This window comes from Microtus ochrogaster, chromosome 7, assembly GCF_000317375.1.
Source record: "Microtus ochrogaster isolate Prairie Vole_2 chromosome 7, MicOch1.0, whole genome shotgun sequence".
In the NCBI taxonomy this organism is placed as follows: Eukaryota; Metazoa; Chordata; class Mammalia; order Rodentia; family Cricetidae; genus Microtus; species Microtus ochrogaster.
In genome coordinates, this window is record NC_022014.1 from 22,250,789 (window position 1) to 22,268,138 (window position 17,350).

Consider the following 17,350-nt stretch of genomic DNA (forward strand, 5'->3'; position numbering starts at 1 on the left):
TGGAACCGTTTAATTCTTTCGATTATCGGCTCGAAAGCGTTAAAGTGTAGCTGAGAAACGCTGCAACAAAGAAGAGGACTAGTAAAAACTCTCAGGGAAAAGGGGGTAAGAATTTTAGGGAAGAAGCCATAAAGAAGAGACTGCGCCAAAAGAGAAGCCCAAGAGCAGATGTAGAAGAAATAAGAAGGAGGAGAAGACAGAGAAGAGGACCTTACTGAAAGAAGGGAAAGTGACTCAAGTCCCTAGGGACTGGAGTGGAGAAGGCACGCCCAGAGGGAAATCGAGCACTTTAAGGAAAGCCCCGCCCCCTAGCCTGACGTCCAGACATTTAGGACCACGATTGGCTGAGGCCGGAGGGCGGGATGGGGTTGCTAGGCGCGGAGGGGATCCGGCGGGTCGCCGCCGCCCGGAGAGCGGAGCCGCTGGAGCGGAGCGGTGTTAGCGGCGCTGCTGGAAGATGGCGAGCGGCAGGGATAAGCGGGCGCCCTGGCGGCTGGAACGCCTGCGGCGGCGGATGCGGTTGCCACCGCTGCTGTTGCTGCCGCTGTTGCTGCTCCTGAGGAGCTCGGCGCAGGCCGCGCACATCAAGAAGGCTGAGGCGACCACGACGACCGTCGCCGGCTCCGAGGCGGCCGAGGGCCAGTTCGACCACTACTACCACGAAGCGGCGCTGGGCGAGGCGCTGGAGGCGGCGGCGGCCGCGGGGCCGCCCGGCCTGGCCCGTCTCTTCAGCATCGGCAGCTCGGTGGAGGGTCGGCCGCTGTGGGTGCTGCGCCTCACGGCCGGTTTGGGGCCGCCGCCCACCGCCTCCGCCGCTGGACTGGACGCCGCGGGGCCGCTGCTGCCTGGCCGGCCGCAGGTGAAGCTGGTGGGCAACATGCACGGCGACGAGACGGTGTCGCGCCAGGTGCTGGTCTACCTGGCCCGTGAGCTGGCGTCGGGCTACCGCCGTGGGGACCCGCGCCTGGTCCGCCTGCTCAACACCACCGACGTGTATTTGCTGCCCAGCCTGAACCCTGATGGCTTCGAGCGCGCCCGCGAGGGCGACTGCGGCCTCGACGACAGCGACCCGCCTGGGACCAGCGGCCGCTACAACAGCCGAGGCCGCGACCTCAACCGCAGCTTCCCGGACCAGTTCAGCACCGGCAAGCCCCCTTCCTTGGATGAGGTGCCAGAGGTGCGCGCCCTCATCGACTGGATCCGCAAGAACAAGTGAGTGTTGCCTGACCCTGCTCTCGCACCCACGTGAGTGTTCAAGGGCAGGAGGCTGATTCCTGCACCCAGTAGGCACTCAAGCAATGCTTGCCATCCTAAAGGGTGGGGGGCAATCAGGGTGGAGAGTGACACCTTGTAACTGGAACGGAGGCCAGGCTGCAGTGCATCTTGGTCTTGCTAATTGTAAAGAAAACCTGCCTGGAGCTGTCGTTTGTGCAGGGCATAGCCCGAGGGGAGACTTTCTGTCATTCTGTCCCGATTTTTGAAGGACCGTCTTGTTGGAGCGCTGGGTAAGATTTGAAGGATTCTTAAGTTAGTACCTTGATTATGTAGCTAAGCTATCAATGTCATCACTAGAGACAGTGTGGCAAGCACTTTCTGTGACTGCATTATATCACTTGATGTTGACCACAGCCGGGCGACCTAGACACCACGCATATCCTCTAGACACTCACTCATACTCTTGTTTTGCATACGGGGAAATTGAGGGCAAACTGGTTAACTAGACTCGGGTAATCCAAGCCTGGTTCCTCAGTGCTCCACCGCCAGGGAGACAGAATGTAGCTCCGAAATAGCAAATGACACCCCCAGTACTTCTGTTATTGGAAGGGAATAGTTCTCCTGTCTTTACTTCTGATTCTGCTTCGGGGAGAAAGGGATAAGGGGGAACTCCCACAGGTCGGAACTGTTTCCTTTCTGCGCATCTTCTTATTGGGGTAGCACAACTAATCATTTACATTGATCACATATTAGCCTTGTGTGGGATTTTAAAACTTAAGAACTGGAAGAACCTTCAGAAATTAGTTTGCAACAAGAGCGTGTTATAAATACATATGTGAGCTAAAGAGTACCTCTTGTGGAGAGGCAGAATGTGGTGTAGGGAGAGGAAGGAGAAATGAAGGAAGATAATACTCCAGCTGGAATGGGATCTGAGGTGAAGAAGGTGCCTTTTTCTCAAGCATCAGCTTTGCCAGCATGCTCCCATGCCTGTCTTCATAAGGCGTTTGAAGGCGTTAGTTAACGATCTTTGTGTCTTGAGTTGAAGGTTTTTTGGGTTTTTTTTGTTTTGTTTTGTTTTGTTTTTTGACTGGCAGATGAGGCAAAGGTAAAAATGAACAAAGAAGTTTCTCTGTGAGATTTGGAATCTTTTCTTATGTAGCCCAGGCTAGCTGCGAACTGACTCTGTAGCCAGGTGTGACATGAGCTCCTGATCCTCCTGCTTCTGCTGTAGCTGGAATTACAGGCATGTGCCACCACCCTTGGTTTACATGGTGCCTGTGACTGAACCAAGGCTTCATTCATGCCAGCAAGTGGCGCACCAGCTGAGCTTCATTCTACCCTACTGAAATAATTTTTTTGTAAGATTTCGGTCATATATTATAAGACCTAGAACATTTGTGGACATTTCAATGATTCCAAATGTTGTAATCCTCTGCCTTCCACTTTACTAGTATTTAGAAGGTCCCTTGTAGTTCTTAATTTGTTTAAATGTTCTAGGATGATTTCCTTTCCTTGACTATGTCAGATCTCTGAACAGCTATAGAAATTTGATTTTGATATAATACTGCCATAAGCTATAGTGAGCAGGGATTTTTATTTTATTTTTTATTGTTGTTTTAAGACAAGGTCTCACTATGTAGCCCTGGCTGTCCTAAATTCGCAATGTGACCAGACTGGCCTCAAACTCACAGAGATCCTCTTGCCTCTGCTGGGATTAAAGGTGCTTGTCATTGCCAGCTAGGACTTTTTTGAGAAAATGTACCAGCTGCACTGTTTCCATTGCTTGGGTTTAAACATGTCCCAGCATAACTCTTGTAGGGATTTTTGTCTTCGATTGTGACCAATATGAAGAATTTCCCTTGGTATAAGTTACCTTGAGGCTATACTGAAAGTCTCAAATCAAAAAAAAAACCAAACCAAACAAAAAGAAACAAACAAACAAAAAAAACCAAAAAGTGAATTTTTTGCTTAACTCTTCCAAATTATTAGTATTATTTAATGATCATGAGTTACATCATGGTTTTGTAAAAGCTCATGGAGTCACTTGGTATTTACAGAGTTTTTTGCCTTGTGGCAGTGGTTTGATTACTTTAGTCAATCCCCAGATATGTAGCTCTAGTCAAAAAGGAAAATTCAGTCATAAAAATTAACTCACAATATATGTTCATTAATGATTAATCAATAGCAAAGAATGTTGACATGTAAATAAAATTAGAAACACAGAGATTGATGGATGGGAGTAATATTAAGAAAAACACAGACATTGTCTATATGAGAAAACTACTCTTTTGTTTGATTTTTGAGACAGGGTTTCTCTGTGTAGCCCTGGCTGTCTGTAGAGCAGACTGGCTTTGAACTCACAAGAGATTCTCCTGCCTCTGCTTTCTGAGAGTTGGGATTAAAGACCTGTGCCACCACTGCCTGGCAAGATTCTTATATTTCATATTGTGTATTTAGCAATTTTTTAAAATCTAATGAAATTGAAGCCAAGTATGAGAAATACTTGAGTATTTAAATGAAAATTTTAAGCTATCTTCCAAATAGGATTGGAATTGATATACAAAGCTGCTTTGACAAAGATACTAAAGAGCAGTTTTACAGCTGCTGTGAGACCGATTGCTTTGTTTTGAAACTGGCCCCAGAAGAGTGACATTGTATTTTAAGGCTATGTAATTAGAATACAGAAAATAAAATTTAATCACGATCAGACACTACTATTGTTTCCGTGCTATAAAAGTAGTTGAAGTCTCAGGTCCTCTTTATGAAATTTCTGAGAAGTGTTGCAACAAATGTTGAACAAAATGATCTCCCATTTAGTGGAGTTTAAATTAAAATATATGAAGTGGCATGTCCACTTACACAGACTATTCAGAGCCTTTTTGTTGTTGCTCATAATGTATTCTTAGTGCCCACAATAGCATTCTGCTCACAGTTAATACTTTAAAAAAATGCTTGTAGCTAAATGAAGTACCTGACCTGGAAGAGCCTTTTTATAGTTTTCCCAAAGTAAGTAGAGGGGAAAAAATGCTCCAGTTGTTTTAGAAATGCAACCAGAAAGGAAAGAGTTAATACATTAGTGTAGGGAGTGTAGCTAGTGGAGTTAGAGAGCAGAAAGGAAAGAGTTAATACATTAGTGTAGGGAGGGTAGCTAGTGGAGTTAGAAAGCTGGAGTGTGACCTTCATTGTTGTTTCTGAGTTGCTCTGTCACTCAAGAGGTGGCAGTGAAAGTCAGAAGCAGAAAGTCAGCATGGCAGTTATTCTCTGACCAGGATGCTAGCGAGCTCCAGAGAAATGAACGTTTGTTGAGAGGCTAGCAGGCAGTCATTGTGATCAGTGTTTCACGTGTGCTGTCTCCAGTTGTAACAGTCCCGAGTGGTAGGTAGAATATTCCCATTTTATAGATGAGAAAGAAATTGGGATTTAGAGGCAGCGACTTCTGATCATGTTACTGTTGGACAACAGCTCTGGGAGACATTTGCCCATTCCAGAGTTTGTACTAATGCCACTACACCAAACAGCGGTCTCTGGTGTCTGGAAGGGAGCTAATGAGAATTATAGTCATTAAAACTAATCTCCCTTACCATCTGCTGTTGTCTTAGTCATCACTGGCTAAGTTAGTTCTTCTGTTATAGTTTCCATTGTTTGTTCACCTCAGAGATGGTACTGATGATGGTAAAGTGGCCTTTCAGATTACACAGATGATAATTTTAGTTTTCTGTCAAGCATATAGAGAGAAATGTGTAGACTCTCTAAAGGTCAGTTTATTTCAACGACAAGCAAGCAGGCACAGGAGAATTCTAGTTAGAATGCAAAGAGAAAAAATATAACGTCAGTTTTAGTAATGGTTTGAACTGTTACATAAAGGAAAGATGTATAACTGGAATGTATGCCTTTACTTTTAGTTTGCTCCACAAAAGGAGCTCTTGTGATTTTTCTCTGTCTATAAACTGGACCATATAAGTGGTTCATTTAGACATAGAAATGAAGCTGTGGTCATAGCTCAGTGTTAGGGCATATGGCTATCATGAGCATGGAGTTTGATTCCCAGAGCCCACCTCTGCCTCAAGTAGAAACATTTTAATAGATGCAGCCTTGTCTGTTGGTCAGTTTTTTATTCAGTGGCCCAGTCAGCAGCCTTGGTGTAACAGAGGCGGCTCTGCAGGGCTGGATTGGTTTGCTCTGAAAGAAGCTCACTGTGTCATGTTCGTTCGTCCATTTCCTTCCTTCCTTCCTTCCTTCCTTCCTTCCTTCCTTCCTTCCTTCCTTCCTCCCTCCCTCCCTCCCTCCCTCCCTCCCTCCCTTTTTTCTTCTTTCTTTCTTTCTTTCTTTCTTTCTTTCTTTCTTTCTTTCTTTTTTCCCTGAATGTCTTCAACTTTGAAAATATAATTTGGTATAAGGATTTTATGAAATTGGAATCAAATAAAAAACGTGTTTTAAATTAGATGCCTTAATCTAAAATTTTTCTTTGGGCAGTAAGTATATAAAGCATGATATTATTAACTTATCTCTTCTATTTATCAAGTATTTATTATGTTAGCTACTTCTCCTATGAAACTGAAACATTGTGAAACATAAGTTTTAGATTATGCTATATGGAATTGTCAGTTTTGTAGTTAGAGGGGAAAGGTTAAGTTCTGGCAAGTTCCTGAAGGTCAATCTAATTAATGAGTTTGAAATTCCTTATGCAACAAGACACTTCCTAAAACATTGGTTAATGCTGTATTATTCAGGAACATGTTCAGTAATAGAAAACTCTGTAAAGTACTTGTGTAAAGTGTAACGCACTTGAAATGTTACAGCAGCTTTATTTGTTTGTTTATTGGTTGATTGCTGGGGATCAAACCCAGGGCTTATGCATGCTAGGCAAGTACTCAGCCACTAAGTTATATCTTTAGTTCTGAAATTTTAAATAACTTTTTATATTTATTTATGGGGGATACATATGCCAAGTGTGCACGTGGCGGTCAGAAGACAACTTGTGGGTCTCAATTCTCCACTTCCACTATTGTGAAGGGCACAAGGCTCGGTGGCAGGCATTCACTGAGCTGTCTTGCTAACCCAAGATAGGTATTTATTTCATTTTTGGACCTGGAGGATGGAGTCAGCATTAACAACATACCTAATATGTGGCCCGGCCCTGGGTTCATCTTCAGGACGGATGAATGAATGAATGAATGAAAAAAATGAAGAAAGAAAAAATTAGTTCATTTATGAAAGATCCTGTGGAATTTTTAAATGCTTAGTATTTCTGTATCGTTTAAAGGTGATATGTAATTTGATTGTGTTTTCAAAGGTTTGTGCTTTCTGGAAATCTACATGGTGGCTCAGTGGTAGCAAGTTATCCTTTTGATGATTCTCCCAAGCATGTGGCCACTGGAATCTATAGCAAGACCTCCGATGATGAAGTCTTTAGATACTTGGCAAAAGCTTATGCTTCTAACCACCCTATAATGAGAATTGGTCAACCCCACTGTCCAGGAGATGAAGACGAGACTTTCAAAGATGGCATCACAAACGGTGCACACTGGTACGATGTAGAAGGTATGCAAAGCCCTGAAACTGCTGTATTTCCCCTCGGTTGCTTTAGCTTTCTTGTGTGTATTTTGAATACAGACAAAACTGTAGCATTCCAATTTTTAAAAAGGTAATTTCTCTGTATTTTTGAGGTTTCCAAAGCTACAGTAAAATCAAAAGATGACCACAGAAACATGTATATATTCTTCATTTAAGTTCATCCGTTGTTCCTTGTCCCATATGCTTTACCTCCCCACTTCCATATGCCCACACACGCCATCTTTTCCCATGTCATCCAAAAATAAGCTGCTGACGAAGTATCTCTAAGTTCCCCAGCACTTGTCTTACCAAGCCCAGAGACTTTCTTCTGTCATGCACCATTACCAGAACTGAGAAATCAACGGTCACTCAGTACTATGATCCACGTGCTGTCTATAGTTTGCTTCCCTCCTGATCCCCAGTCATCCTCTCTACCTTCTTATTCTCCGAGTCCAGAATCTGATCTACGCTCAGCCATTGCATTTGATCTTATAAAGAGTCCAGGCTGGGATTAGCAAGACGGCCCAGTGGATAAAGGCTTCTGCCACCAAGCCTAACACCTTGAGTTAGGTTTTTAGGACCTACATGGTGGAAGGAGAAAACCAACTCCTGAATGTTGTCCCCTTAACCTCTACCAAATGCACTGTTGTGTGCATGTAGCTACACACACACGAATAAATGTAATTGTAATTTAAAAAAAAGTCCAAGTTGCTGTCCAATAGAATATTTCAGTTTTTAGGTTTATCACTTTCCATATTATAATTCAACTCCAGTTTCCCAGTAAGATTATTCTATAGACCACATCACGTGTCAGAAGACATCAAAAGTCAAGTTATGTGTCTAAGTTGTTGGGTTAGAACACTGACCACCAATCTCACCTCTTACATAAAGGCACATTTGCTGTTGTGGGTTAATTGTGGAATTCTGGCTTGCTTTTTAGCATTTATCAGGAAGTTTGCCATATTGTTTTTTTTCCTGTTCCTGTGCATGTGGGTGTGTGTTTTTATTATTTTTTTGTGGTGCTGGAAATCAAACTCTAGTGGCCCATGCAACCTAGACAAGTACTTTACTACTGAACCACTTATTAGCCCAAGCACTCTAGCTTTTGTTGTGTTGGTTTTGAGGTAGAGTCTCACATTACTCAGACTGGCCTTGAACATTTTATCATCTTGCCTTCAATCTTCTAAATACTGAGATTATGAGGTTATACCACAAGTCTGGCCAGTTTTCTAGGTGTAAGACTCCAGCGTTAATGACAACATTCACGGTGTATGTAACCATTACTGTCTATTTTCGAAATATTCCCCTCACTTCAGACATTCTTTGATGATCAGGTAATAGTTTCTGTTATTCCCCTCTCTCTACTTTCAGGAAACCACTAACCTATTTCTGTCTCTGTGACTCTGCCTATTGTAGATATTTTACATAACTGAAGCCATAAAATATTTGTGCTTTGCATTTAGTGTGCTTCACTTAACATAATGTTCTCAGGGTTCATCCTTCCTTAGCATAGGTCAGAACATCATTCCTTTTTATAGTTATGCATATTCTCTCTATATAGAATATATGCATGTATGCACGGGTATGTAATAGATTGTGTCTATTCATTCTCCTAATGGCACTGAGTCATTCTCCTTCACTGTTGTGAGTGATGCTGTAGTGAACACTGCTGTGTAAGTGAGTGTCTGCATCCTACTTGTCAATTCTTGGTATATATGGCTAGGAGTGGAATTGCTGGGTTGTGTATTAGTTCTTTATTTAGTTTTTAAGGGGACATCAAGCCATTTTCCATAATAGCCATACTGTTTATTTTCCTAGCAGAAGTGTGTGAGGCTGCTATTTTTCATAGGGTACTGTTTTAACAGAGTTACTAAGGTCTGGGTGGATGACTCAATGGATCAGATGCTGTGGGACAAATGTGAGGACTGGAGTTCAGATCTCCAACCCCAGTAACCTAGATGGGTGCCGTGTCCATCTGTAATCCCAGAGCTCCAGAGACATAGAAGGGGACTCCCTGGGCTAGCTAGGCTTGCTGAATTGGGTTCATCGAGAGACCCTTCCTCAGTAAATAAACTGGATTATGATTAAAGAGGACACCTGATGTCAGCTTCTGGTCTCCACACACATGCATGCACACCCACAGACATATGCACCCATATGCATGTCTCTCTGCAAACACATTTGCCTATGTGGATGCGCACCCCACTCTCTCAGAAAGTTATTAAAGCAAGCTTGAATTGATAGCCTTTCTTTTAAAACTCATGAAAGTGGGGCTCACTAGGTAAGAGCACTTGCTGCTCCTCCAGAGGTTCGATTCCTAGTCTCTACATGGCAGCTCACAACTGTCTGTAACTCCAGTTCCAGGAGATGTGTAGTCCTCTTCTGGTCTCCATGTGCACCTGACACTCATGGAGTGCAAACATACATGCAGGCAAAAAAAACCTATACTCATGAAAGGTAAATACAAAAAAAAATTTAAAAGTTGTGAGAGTAGCTATTATCTTAAAAACTTCAATATACTATGAATAGTAAAGCATAAACTTAGAATTTTTTATTAAGAATATACAGAAATGGGTCTAGGAAGTAAGAGCACTTTCTATGAAAGCAAAGGTACCTGAGTTCAAATCCCTAGCACCTACATAAGAGCCCTGCATGGTCATGTGTGCCTGTGATCTAGCCTTGTCAGATAGAGGCATGCAGATCCTGGAAACTTAACTGAAGAGTGAGAGACCTACTGTGGAGTGCTAGGGAGAAGATACTTGACATCCTCCTCTGTTGTCCTCACGCATGTACATGGGTGTGTACACCCTCTCTTCACACATACAGCGGCATACATCATACCCGCACATAAGTAATGTGCAGAAAGAAGCTGGGCATGGTCGCACACATGTAATCCCAGCTCTCAGAAGACTAAGGCAGCAGGGTCACAAGTCTGAGGTTAGCCTGAGCTACACAGCCAGACTCTCTGAAAAATTCTTTAAATAGTAAGCAGAAGGGACAGGTGAACCCATAGGAATGTCATTAGACCCAATGGTGAGATGCTTTGGTGTCCTTGACCTTCCTGCTAGCACTCTCATTGTGAAATATCCCATGACATACCTGTTAACACACCTTTATTTAAGCCTTTGGGTTTTTTTTGTCTTTGTCTTTTGTTTTGTTTTGTTTTGATACAGGGTCTCACTGTGTAGCCCTGGCTGTCCTGGAACTCACCAAGTAGTCCAGCCTGACCTCAAACTCACAGAGATCCACCTGCCTCTGCCTCCTGAGTGCTGGGATCAAAGTTGTGTGCTGCTACCTGGTTAATTACTTATTTTTACTTTTTATGTCCATCTGCATATACTAAAAATGAGTCCAAGTTTGAGGACTGAATTTCCTCCCTCCCCTGTAGTTTCTGTCCATATTTTATTTATAATAAATGCCCAGAAAAAAGACTTGAAATATTCAGGAGCTAACCTTTGTCCACATTAGAGTGATTTTTTAAACCACTAACTTTTGATAAGGGGAATACATTAATGTGCAATCCTTACCTTTCAGTCTTTAGTAAATATGTATATATTAAATCTAACTTTATCAACTAGTAGTTTTGTGAATTGGTTAAGTTACTTTATGAATGAGATATGATTTAAGATAATAGGATAAAAGATAACTTCTCTTTGGGAAAAAATACCTTAAAAGGTTAAAAAATAATTTCTAATTGACCATTGATTGAAAAATATACTGAGACATATTGTTTAAAATTACCCATCCTGACTTCAGAGAGAAGTGTACTTTGCTACATAGTCACAGTTTATTTGGTTAAACCAATTATTAAATTTTTCTGTTTCCTCCCACATCTGATGAAGCTAAGCTTTGTTGCTGCCATTGTTCATTGTTTTGGGAGCATCAACTCCACTCTTGTTTTAGCTCAGCAGTCAGATGTGCTGTGTTGTTTCTACAGTAGCTAGCTTCTCTTCCTGCCACAGCAACTGCTCCTTAAAGAGAAAGCTGTGCTGGCTCCAGTGGCTTGTACAGGCCCAAATCATCTTGTTTATCTCACACAAGCCTGCAGTGTGATATAAAAACCTGTGACTGGGCATATTTTCAAAGCCGATGACCTGGGATGATTTTACTAATACTCTATGTGGGATATTTATGAATTCCTGCTCAAAGAAGTTTAGATGTCTTAGAGCTGAATGAAGAAGGACTCTAAAAAGAAATGTCATACTAGCTCATAATTGTCATCTTCTAGAATTACTTCCAGCTGTCATGGGGGCAATATTCTTTCTATAGGATCCTATGAAAGTAAAATGATGGTTAAGTTCCAAGATTACTGTCTGGTATAATTGCAAATAGTCTCTGAGTATTCCGTAGGGATTTTTTTGAGGTTCCTATTTAAAGTTCTGGCCAGAACTTTGTAAAAAAAAGCACACCAGTTCAGCTAACCAAGTTGGAACCCATCTTGAGCAGCTGGTACCCAAAACAGGTCTTATAGTAGCACTATCAGCATCATGACGTCCTATCAACCAGGTGGAGTTGTTGTTGTGGGGCCCCATCTTCCTAGAAACGTCAAAGATTACTACAGGAAAATTCATTTTTCATAGTGAAAAACTTAAAGATTATTTACACAGACATATATTCAATGAAAGGTACAATAGAGACAAAAATATATATGAAGAAAAGTAAAATTTTTTTTCTAAATTCCTTTTTTCTTTCTGTCCCATATCATGGCTCCTGATATAAGCAGAAACTCTGAATTTTTATTTTAACAGCATGTTTGGATTTAGAGAAAGGGCAGAGCCATTGTCCAACCCCAAAGCCAGCTTTATATATTCATAAATATATATCTATATTTTTAAATGTGTATGTTTTGATTACATGTCCTTATAAGTCATATTCCTTTTTCTTGATGATCCTTATTGGATAGTTATTTTTCCTTCTGTCAGTGTCCAAACATCCAGGCCAGGGTCTCCTGAATTTTTGAAGATGTGTATTTTCCTTTAAAGATAAGAGTAGAACCCTGCCACAACCCTATATGGTTTCCTTAGCACCTGTATGGTTGTCACCTCTGTGGATGAGCTGGCATTTCTTTTTATCAAGAGATTTCTCTTCTTCAAACTGAATCTTTATTAATTTTGATAGTATCCATAACTTTTCTTCTCCTGTTGAAACAAAAGCAAAACCCCTTCCCCAAAATAGCACATCTCCTGGCTTCCATTGTGAGGTCAACACATCCTTGAAATACACCGGCTGATTTAATTCAGAAAACTTTTCTATTAAATCCCAGTGCCTCTCTGCTACTGCTGTCCCTTTCTCATTAGTGTTAAGAAAATTCAAGGTCAATAAAGCATTATGTAATCTATTTTGGGGGATATTTTCCATCCCTTTATGTTTAACAAAATCCTTTATAGTTTGATTTGATCTTTCTATAACTGCCTGATCTGTAGGACTGTGTGGTATACCTGTAATATATTTTATATTATAATAAGCAAAAAACTGTTTCATTTTCTTAGAGACAAATACTGGACTATTATCTGTATTTGTGCAGGTATACCCATGATGGCCATAACTTCTAATAAATGTGTGATTACTGAATCAGCCTTTTCTGAGCTCAAAGCAGTTGCCCACCAAAAACCTGAATAAGTGTCAATGATGTGGTGTACATATTTTAACTTTCCAAATTCTGCAAAGTGAAACACATCCATCTGCCAGATTTCATCCCTTTGAGTACCCTTGGGGTTACTCCCTGGAGATAGCGGTGTTTGGTTATAGAAAGAGCAAATTTCTTTAAACCTTTTCTGTTGACATGATGTTTCTTATAAAATTCTGAGGACTTCAACACATTTCCAATCAATAATTGATCAATTTCTGCATTACCTTGTGCTAGAGGACCTAGCAGACCCATATGGGATCGGATATGTGTTATGTATATGAGACAGAGCCTATTCCTGATTATATCTTCAAGCTGTATAAATAATGAAGTCAATTCTGTATCATCTGGTATAAATTCGGCAGTTTCAATATGCAAGACAACTCTTTCTGCATATTGTGAATCAGTAATTATATTAAGAGGTTCCTTAAAATTCCTTAGTACCATGAGAACAGCATATAATTCTGCCTTATGGACAGAATTATAAGGGCTTTGATGCACTGTACTTAAATCTTCTGATTTGTAACCTACCTTTCCTGGTTTATTTGCATTGGTATAGAATGTATGGCTCTAGTTATTCATATGTCCTATACAATGCAGGGAAGGATCCAAGTAGCTCTATATGGTTAATTCTATCACTTTTGGGATAATTGCTATTGATCTCTCCTAAAAAATTAGCACAAGCTCTTTGCCAAGGTTCAGTGTTTTCCCCTAATTTTTTTTAAATTTCAATCAGTAGTAAAAGGCACTATAATCTCTACTAGGTCTATACCTGCTAGTTGACAAAGTCTCAGTTTTCCTTTTATGATTAATTCAGAGACTTTTTCATCATAAGTTTTTAATTTTTAAATTTGGTTTATATGGTAAAAAGATCCATTGTAAGATAATACCTTCCCGGGGCTGGAGAGATGGCTCAGTGGTTAAGAGCACTGACTGCTCTTCCAGAGGTCGTGAGTTCATTTCCAAGCAACCACATGGTGGCTCACAACCATCTGTAATGAGATCTGGCGGCCTCTTCTGGCATGTGGGCATGCATGGAAGCAGAATGTTGTATACATAATAAATAAATAAATCTTTAAAAAAAAAGATAATACCTTCCCTTTGCATTAAAATTCCTGTAAGAGAATGTAGTAGGAGCAGCAGCAGGCTGCGTCCCGCCACCTGGCTATCTTTACCTGAAACAATTACACAAAAACTGTATTCTTTTAAACACTGCTTGGCCCATTAGCTCTAGCCTCTCACTGGCCAACTCTCACATCTTGATTAACCCACCTCCAACAATCTGTGTAGCACCACGAGGTAGTGGCCCACCAGGAAGGATCCTAACCTGCGTCCATCTTGGCGAGGAGAGCTATAGCGTCTGCTTGGAGAGGAGAGGCATGGCGTCTAGCTCACTTCCCTTCTTCCCAGCATTCTGTTCCGTCTACTCCGCCTACCTAATTTTCTGTCCTATCAGGCCAAACAGTTTTCTTTATTAATTAACCAATGAAAGCAACAGATAGATACAAGACCCACCTCCATCAAGAGAAATTCTGGAAGGCAGTATTACTAAAATGCAATTAAGATTTGGATTCACCCTATCCACATGTGCCTCCTGTAATTTTTCTTCAACAACAATCAATTCCTTTTCCACTTCAGCTGTTAATTCTCTGGGACTATTTAAGTCTTTGTTACCATCTAAGGTTTTGTTTAGATCAAGTGTTATCTAAACTGGTTGTAGACTGGAAATGTCTCCTAACAATCTTTGAAAGTCATTCAGAATCTGCAATCAGTTTCTCCAAATTGTGCCTTTTGTGTTCTAATATTCTGTCAACCTATTTTATTACCTAGGTAATTGACAGAATCTCTTCTCTGTATTTTTTCAGGAACAATTTGTAATTCCTATTTTGACAAAACTTTCCTTACTTCTTCAGACATTCTTCCTAAAGTATCTATGTTTGAATCAGATAGCAAAATGTCATCCATGTAATGGTAAATTATAGATTTAGGAAATTTTTTATGTATTATTTCCAGTGGCTGACTTACAAAGTATTGGCATAGGGTGGGGCTATTGAGCATTTCCTGTGGGAGGAAAGTCCACTAGTATCTCCTAGTAGGTTGAGAATTATTATAAGTAGGCACTGTGAAGGCAATTTTTTCTCTGTCCTTTTCTCGTAAAGGTATAGTGAAGAAACAATCTTTTAAACCAATAACTATGAGAGGCCATCCTTTTGGTAATAGAGAAGGCAGAAAAATTCCAGATTGTAGAAAGCCCATAAATCGAATTACCTGCTAGATCTGTCACCATTCTCCATTTACCAGATTTCTTTTTGACAACAAATACAGGAGAATTCTAAGGGCTGGTTGATTCTTCAATATGGTGAGCATGTAGTTGCTCCTGTACCAGCTGTTCTAAAGCCTGCAGTTTATCTTTTGTTAACAGTCACTGTTTAACCCATGTTGGTTTCTCAGTTAACCATTTTAACAGTAAAGTAAACTTTTAAAGTAAGTTGGTACCTCTAAAGGTTTGCTTTGTGTTTTTGTACAGCCTGAATGGCTAGTGACCTTTGTGTATAGTACCTTATAATATTCTTCCCAGAATTATGAGTTTCTGGGACTGCAGATATGTTAATCTGGGTATTCCATTGCTGCAGCAAGTCATGACCCCATAAACTCACTGCAGTATTAGCCACATACGGCCTTAGCCTTCCTCTCTGTCCTTCTGGCGTTATATATTTAACCCATCTCATGCTTTGTTTCAATTGAGATAGGGTTCTAATTCCTAGTGATTGAACATCTGACTCTTGAAGAGGCCAATTTGGATGCCAAGATTCTGGAGTAATGATATTCACATTCACACCCATGTCTATCAAACCCACAATTACAATGCCATTTAAATGCACTGTTATCTTTGGTCTTTGATCATTTATAGAAGCCTTCCAGAATATATGTTTCCTATTTCCTATTGAAATTTTTGATTTATCTTCCATGTTTATTCCATCATCCAGAACAGTATGGTTTTTTACAGAAGGCTCTAGATTTTTAAATTTTCCTTGTGAGACACTTCCTCCATAATGACTGGGAATGACTGAACTACTTTTGACTTGTGGGCCTGCAAGAGGCCCCCCTCCCCCTGCCAAGGAGTTTCCCAATCGGGTTGCCTTGTCTGTCTTTTGTTGATCTGCATTCATTGGTCCAATGTCGGCCTTTGCCATACCTTCTACATATACCCAAAGGCTGAGTCCTCCTATTCTTGCCATTCCCAGAGGAGACATTATTCCTAGAAATTCCTTGTCTACAGTCCCTTTTCAGATGTCCTATTCTACCACAATTAAAACATTTGGCATTTTGATGTCTCCTCATGTTTGGAAATTGTTTCTCCTACTCAAAATTCAGTGTTATAGTCAAATATCTCAGTGTTCATTGTATGCAGGATCCATTCATCCATAGGTGCTGATCTAACCTTTAAAGGCCCAAGTATCTTTTTGTATTCTAAGTTGACATTTTCAAAAGCCAGAGATTCAATAAGTACTCATCTAGCATCTGGGTCTGTTACTTCTATTTGTACAGTCTTAGTTAATCTTTATAAAAAGTCACTAATGGGTTCTCTCTGGCCCTGCTTAACCCTGGTATATGATTCAGTTTGTTTTCCTAGTTCTTGATTCCTATCCCAAGCATTTAATGCTGCTTTGTGGCATAGGGACAAGATTTGTTCATTGTAAATAGCTTGAGCCTGTGGGTCAGCATAAGTGCCCTCACCAAGAATTTGATCTTGGAAAGTCTCAAGTCCTTTTGCTTTTCCCTGTTGTTCTAAAATTTTAGCCTCTTCTCTGAAATAGCATTTAAACATCAGTTGAGGCCCATCATCCTGAACTGCTGAAATTAACTGAAGCCAGTCATGTGGTGTGGCTTTAATGCTAGAAGCCCATGTCTTTACCATCTTCCTAACAATGCAGAATGCAAGCCATAAGTTACTACAGCTTGCTTAATTTCTTTTAGATCATTCATTCCTATAGGTATCCATCTACCTTTTTTGGATCCTTTTGGGCCTTTAGAACTTGATGCTTTCTCAGAGTAGATTACAGAGTAGGAAGCTAAAATCCTGGGTAAATCATCTCTGACAGCTACTGGTGATGTTAAATCCTGTCCTTGTGCCTTCTTTCCCTGCTCATCAGCTCCAATAATTTCCTCAATCTTTTCAAAACTTTTTACTGTTGTCTTTTTTAAAGCCTGAATCTCCTGACCTGTATATATTTCTAGTGATTTCATTGAGGCACCTAACCTCTGGTCCTCATCCTGCACATGTGATTCCAAGGTCTGAAGTTTTTCCTTTAAAGATAACATCTCATCCTTGGACATTATTTGGATAATGTGCAGATTGCCTTCCTGGAGAGATATTCTATCTGCTAACCTATCATAACTTTTTAACAAATTTTGATTGTCAAATTCAACAGTATGAATTCTTTCAGATAATTTCTCAGTACCCTTAGACATAGATTCAATTTTGTCTGTCAAATTAATGTTACCATTTTCAATAGTATTAATTTTTTCAGGTAACTTTTGATTTTCGATGGTATTAATCCTGTCAGCTAGCTGTTCATTATTAGTCTGTAAAGACTGTATCATTTCTAAAAGTGTCTCATTCTTGGCTCTATTATCAAACCATTTTCTTAAGGATATAATATGAAAAAAAAACTGAGTCCCAATATCCAATAACTAGATGTATTACAATAACCATATAAACCTTTCAGAATACAATCCATAGTATTAGCAAAAAAGTTACTAAAATTTTCCATGGTAATGTTGTCTGCCATTATATATTGATTTATTAATTACCTGTTATAAGGTCTGGTAAATTGTTTTAGGTGTGATAATCTTTTTTTTTTTTTTTTCGAGATAGGGTTTCTCTGTGGTTTTGGAGCCTGTCCTGGAACTAGCTCTTGTAGACCAGGCTGGTCTCAAACTCACAGAGATCCG

General features: G+C 40.4%; 1 protein-coding gene across 1 annotated transcript in view; it reads left to right on the top strand.

Moving 5' to 3' along the window:
* Positions 1–402: 402 nt before the first annotated feature.
* The window catches only part of Cpd (carboxypeptidase D), an 85,717-nt gene continuing 68,769 nt past the window's right edge, over positions 403–17,350 (top strand). Inside the window, exons 1-2 of the mRNA XM_005349510.3 lie at positions 403–1,212; positions 6,509–6,756. Of these exons, the coding sequence (XP_005349567.1) occupies positions 458–1,212; positions 6,509–6,756 (1,003 nt within the window). The 5' untranslated portion in view covers positions 403–457. The remainder of the gene's footprint in view (positions 1,213–6,508; positions 6,757–17,350) is intronic.